General features: G+C 40.7%; 1 protein-coding gene across 1 annotated transcript; it reads right to left on the reverse strand.

Moving 5' to 3' along the window:
* Positions 1-2,792: 2,792 nt before the first annotated feature.
* LOC306942977 (uncharacterized protein) lies at positions 2,793-4,613 on the reverse strand. The gene is made up of 2 exons (XM_079529180.1): positions 4,302-4,613; positions 2,793-3,331 (listed from the first exon to the last, which is right to left on the reverse strand). Exons 1-2 carry the CDS (start codon positions 4,576-4,578, stop codon positions 3,030-3,032), a joined length of 579 nt encoding a protein of 192 aa, XP_079385306.1. The 5' UTR covers positions 4,579-4,613; the 3' UTR covers positions 2,793-3,029.
* Between the last annotated feature and the right edge of the window lie 1,557 nt (positions 4,614-6,170).

Genomic DNA, 6,170 nt, shown 5'->3' on the forward strand with positions numbered 1-6,170 from the left:
CCGTGTCTGTTTGTCTATCTATGGACCTGTCTGTCTGTGACAGGCTTAGCGTCAGTGACAACCAACCAACCAGAGAACACCATGCCGGATCATGTGGTATGATATACTAGGTATACTATTTTGCCACTTATCTCTATTGTCTGTACTGTATATTTGGGTAAAGCTTTAGGCCAATCTGACCTTCCATTGACCTCAGGGAGAGGTAGAGGGATGAAGATAATCACACACATTCTAATTGTTATTAATCTCCACCAGGAGATTCATGTTTACACCCGTCCGTCCGTCCGTCCGTCTGTGTGACTGCCCACAGCTAATCTCGCAAACTACAGACCGATCAATGTCATATAGTCTGTGGCAGAAGGAGGCCAATTATTATCTAAATCTCCAGAATATTGTTTCAAACCATTCAGTGACAACTATGCCATTTGTGTGCATAAGAATCACAAAGCAGTCATGCCTCCAGGCCACGTGATATGTCCCTTCAAGGCTTATTATGGGATCTATACTACTAACTAGCCAATTACAATTCACCTGCCCTCCTGTCCATCCATGGGATCAGTACAGGCCAAACTTAAGGCATTTCAAAAGCCAGTGTGTGCCAGCGAAAACCACCTTACACTTACATTTAAAAACAAATTGCGACTTTTACTTTACTTTGTTTATTTAGATATCAATGTAATGCAAATACAACAGATTTAGAAAATATGCTAATTGTCTCCCCCAGGCCGAAGGCATGGGGAGAGAGTATGTTTTGCACTCCATCCGTGAGTCCGTCCGTGATTCCGTCCGTGAGAGTGTGTCCGTCCGTCTGTTACCAGCTAATCTCCGGCATCGTTAACCCGGTCGGTGTCAAATTTTGCACGCACACTCTCTGGATGCCAACAATGAACCTCTGCCCCAAATTTTCCAGAAAGGCCTGTTTATAGCACCACCAGGAGGCCAACGCAAATCCTGTTACACACTATCTCTATAGTCATGTGTTCAAACTTGGCTTTCAAAGTTTGCAGGATTGGCCCGTTTTGAACAAAAAGCCTCAAATCATGAACACAGCGTGCAATTTATGTGAAATCTTTCACGGACTTTCCTACTAGGCTGAGGAATATATCTCACCCTTTTCACATTGGCCTGTTAAAGCGCCACCAACAGGTGGATTTTTGAAAAACACATTTTTGGAACAAAATGCCTCAAATCATTCAATTGCCATCCAAGGCGTAAGAAGAAATGGCACCCTTTTCACATTGGCCTATTATAGCGCCACCAGGGGGCCACAACCTGACCTGCCCTGGTGGAGACCTGTGCCTTTATCTAGTTTACAACTGCAGTCCCGTCTCCCCCCCCCCCCCCACAATTATAATTACCGGTATTCTTTTTTTAAGCAGACAATGGAGTACATTCGCCTACACTACACAGGGAAAACAGCATAATAGGCTACATAAATACAAAGAAAGACAGAGGTACGAAACAGGTACAGTCCAGAAGGTGCAAAGTACCGTATATCTATAGTATTTAGGCTAAGACTAAAACCTTTTTTTACTTGCTAAGAAAATAGGAAAAAATACCCAAACTAGTGAAAATAGCAGATTTAGAAGATCGGCTAGTTTCACTACTTCTTACACATTTGTTTGATAATGTATGAAATGTCTTAGATTAGGCCTATAATATATGAATTTAGTTTTAAATTTTAATTGATGAAAAGTTTTGCTTTTTTTGTAGCCCATGGCTAGCCACGCACAAAAAAAAAGTTCTGAATAATGAAGTGAAACTAAATGAAAATTCAGGTTTTCAACCACAGGTGAATCTCCGGGTGAAATAGAGGGTGTGTTCGGAAATAGGCTAGCGCACTGAGCACACTGTGCAATGCAAACTCACAAGTTCACAACAACACACATCGTTTTGCTACATCCAGTTCCGGCTTTCGGGTTCCGGTGGAACCGTCAAAATAAGGCCAGGGTTTCACTGTACAACACTGGCAGTTATAAGAAGAATAGCCTCTGTAGGTACCCAGGCTTTCATTTTCTTTCGCATTCGGCAGAATTAATGAATTAACATCTGGCAAGAGATGTTAACAGGTTTAGGACCACAATGTAAACAAACTTTGCTTTTGAACTTTGAATAGTGGCTCATTTCAGCTGAACACCTTTAACATAAAAAATAAGTCAGCTAAGCAATACATCAGTATTATTTGAGATGAAAACCACCATAACATATAACGTATTATACATTTGGTTTTAATACATGTGCATTTGTTTTTTTTAATGATTTATCAACATTATCATTGACAACTCAGATTGCTTTCACCTGGCATTTGCCCTGAGCAGTCATATACGGTATGACTGATGTGATTGCACCATATCAGATGTGATGCATTGCATCTCCCACCATAACAACCATAGACCAATCAAAGCTACTGTTTTATGTAAAATACAACTGTGGCAAGAATCGTGTGCATCCATTGGCTGTTCTACTTTAAAGAGCAAGGAGCTAATAGGCTAAAAAGAAATGTGGCAAATGTTAGCTGATCAGGTGGCTCATTTGACATGAAAATGCAAAATCTAAAAAAATATGTTTCAAAAGCTGTAGGGCCTAAACTATTCATTTTTATTATATATTTAACTCAAACATATTGAAAACAGCCAATGGTAATCATATAAACCCAATTTAGTGTCATGCATCGCCTTTTCTTAGTTTCCCAGGCTAATTACCAAAAAGCGGCCCAAATTAGCTGACATCACCCCTACATAAACTAAACACTGCCTGAGAAATCAGGCAAATAAAGACAAAGTACTGAATGATGAATTGGAGTAAACATAACCTCTGTTTAATAGTTGTTTTGAAATACATAGGCTACAATGTTGTGCAAAGTGAAACCATTGTAAACATAAGTCCATAGCCTACTCCCACAGAAAAAAAGGATTAGGCCTACTTTCTGTAGTCAGAATCTGACAACAGAAAGTAGCCCTATTCTTTTTTCTTTCTTTTTTTTTAGATCTACAGTGCTTTTCATTGGCCATATATTTGTCCTGCAGAACCTAGAGGGACGTGACATAGGGGAGCGTGGGACAAGAAAAGGTCACATTATGGGTGGACGTCCTCTTCTCTCCCGGGCATGAGACGATGGCGCTTCGTAGGGGAGGAGGCGGTGTTGGTGGGTGGAGGAGCAGGCCTTCTTCCTCCTCCACCCACAGCAGAATCTTCCTCTCATCCTCCTCCTCCTCCTCATCCTCCTCCTCTATCATCTCCAACCTGTACTTCTCAATGGGAGAGCTTTCTCCTTGATCCTCCCCTTCAGTCTGGGTGTCGTCCTCCCTCGGTTTTGGGCCAAGAATACAGTCTGGGAGAAAATCCGGAACGAAAAACAGTGGCAGGGGAACAATTAAAATGCAGTGCAGTATGCTGAGGTCTCACCGCACAATCAAAATGTTACCGTTTACATTAAAAAAGTAGAATCCTCAGTGTTAATTTAAAGTGGTTTGGTTTGTTTTGTTAAATTATGTGTCAAATATATATTCTGATAGTAATCATTACTATACAGAGTGTTTATTCAAGGTCAGTGGGGTCTCCCCATTTCTCCAGCTTTTTAATAAACAGAAGTATTGTTTTAGGTCCAGATGTACATTTTCTCAGGAGAGACCTTATTTGTCGATTTATCTTGTTTATCTTCAATTCTGTATGAATTCTCTCTCCTGATTGGATACAATTCGTATCACAAACTGAAAATCTTTTCTAAGGATTCTAACACTAAGTATTTGACTTTATAGGATTCACATTAACAGCAATAAGGGATATTGTAGGAAAAGGATGATTGTGGTTCAGAAATAAGGAGAATAGGTCTGTGAGCATAAGGACATTCAAGTGTCCTTCCTTATGCTCAGAGTCAAGGGGGAAGATAATAACACTTTTAATACTTGCCCATTGTACACATACTGATAACTTGCCCATTGTTAATTAATAATTATACTGTACATGCAGCTGTGTTGCTTATTGTTTTATTATCACAGTATACCAAGATCAGTCTATATCCGTTTAGATGGCTTGTGAACTGTAGATGGTCACAAAAGTGACCTAAGCTAATACACTTTAGGGAACAAACACAGGATTGGACAACTGACCCTTAAACCTGAAATGGTCACGCATCAAAAACAAGATCCAACCTCATCACTAAAAGTCTCAGGACACGAGGGCTCAGACAGGTCACAGGGTGGAACACAGATGCCAGTGAGCAGAGAGGGGATGGGTGGTCGGTCGGCATGCAGAGGGGGGACGGTTGTGGGAAATATTCAATGCCAACCAAAACCGTTTACCTGCAAGGTCATGCATCAGATCTTTTATCAGGTGTCCGACTATGGCATAAGTGGCCATTATAACCACCACCACACCCAGGAGCACATAGACCACGTTGCGTGGCAGGGTTATGGCATCTCTGGCAGGGGGTTTATAGTCCACAAAATAAGGCTCCTCCTCCATGCTTGGGGAGAGCTGGAGGAGCTGCCGGCGCTCAAACGCCAGGCGTGAAACATTCCACGCCAGGTCTTCTTCTCCCGAGGCGTTCAGAGAGGATGTCGGTGGCCGCTGGTCCATTGTTTACTGATGCTAGTCTGCAGCGAGTCTCTCTGTGGCGTAATAGATCGATCAATCCAAAGATTTACGTAGCTATTACACATTGTGGGGGGGGGGGGTGACAGACAGATTTTTCTTTTTTCTTTATGTCAATCATGAGACTTGTAAGATGCCAGTGATGAGAGAGAGGCAAAGAATCATTCATATATACGGAGCAATATGAACAATGCTTTAAAATCTATTTGATGGTTAGTATTACTGATGGTGGGGTTGACGGAGACATAATATGGTATGTTTGGAAATGGCAATGTACTCAGAGTCGGTGGTCCTCCATACAGTATGTGCCAAGTCTATTAAAGTAAAGTAAAGCTATTGTTTGGACCCAAATCTGAAAATCAGTTATTTTTAGGGATAGTCAGTGTAATTTCTGGTGGGATGAGCAGTGCGACAAGGAGTGGACTGTGGATGGGTGGGTGGGTGGTGAGATGAATATAGGACAGGCAGAATAAATAGGATTGACTATGTAACAGAGGGACATATCAGCTTTCCATCTGCATGGATTACAGATATGAGAGGAGAGAGGTGGATGGTAATACACTAAAGAGGCTTATGGTCACTGATGTCCACATAATACCGTCATACACATACATATCTGCAGTTTACTGTATCACACCCATATTAAGCCTAGTCTCTCTTGAAACGAGAGGCGACATATAGTTAGTCGTCCAATACCTTAAGTTACAACCACACTAAGCCTCTCACAGTTTATATTTAGCTTGCCCTGCAGTTCATCAGTCAGAATGTGTCCAATCCATGGCTCCTATAGTGTCATTAATCAAGAGATGAAAGTATTAATACAAATGTAATTACGTCATTCCTGTGGAATTCTCTGATGAAAGGTTATTTCACCTGCATACATAATTGCAACACTGACCACAAATAATGAACAATATCGATAAGACAATTGTAAGATATTTGACATTAAATTCAAATAGGCTATGGCATAGATAATATTTGTAACTAAGCCTAATTATAATATATAAAAAAAAGAAAATTGCTGATCTTCAAGCTCCCACTGCAGTGCATCATGACACGTTCTACGTTTATAGAATTGTAGAAATACTTTGAAATCGTTTTTTGAAACATTTCTTTTTGAAAGTTTTTTGTTTGTTTTAAAAACAAATTCTGCCCATAATGTCATGACCAACATATAGGGACTACAGATTGAAACATACATAAACATAAACTGAGGATCATTGGAAGAGGAGGCTGAGAGAGTTTCATTTGGTGGGAAGTGAATACATTATGTTAACATTCCATGCCACAGGACGCCTTTGGACACCTCCCCTTTATGTCCCAGAGTGCCATTGGCGCCTTTGGACGCCTTTTTGAATCCATATTTTGAAAAATCCTCTAATCTGGTGTGCAGGTGATGACATGCACAATAGAATTACATTTTCTTTCTTTTATTTATAATGGACTTCGGTGGCAACGAGGGCCAAAACTGGTGTCCACCAGGTGGCACTGAATGAGTTTTAATAACAGATGAACCATATGCAAGCCCTGATGTCTTACCATGTAAGCAAGCTTTGAAGCGTCTCATCGGCTACGTT

This window comes from Electrona antarctica, assembly GCF_951216825.1.
Source record: "Electrona antarctica genome assembly, chromosome: 19".
NCBI lineage: Eukaryota > Metazoa > Chordata > Actinopteri > Myctophiformes > Myctophidae > Electrona > Electrona antarctica.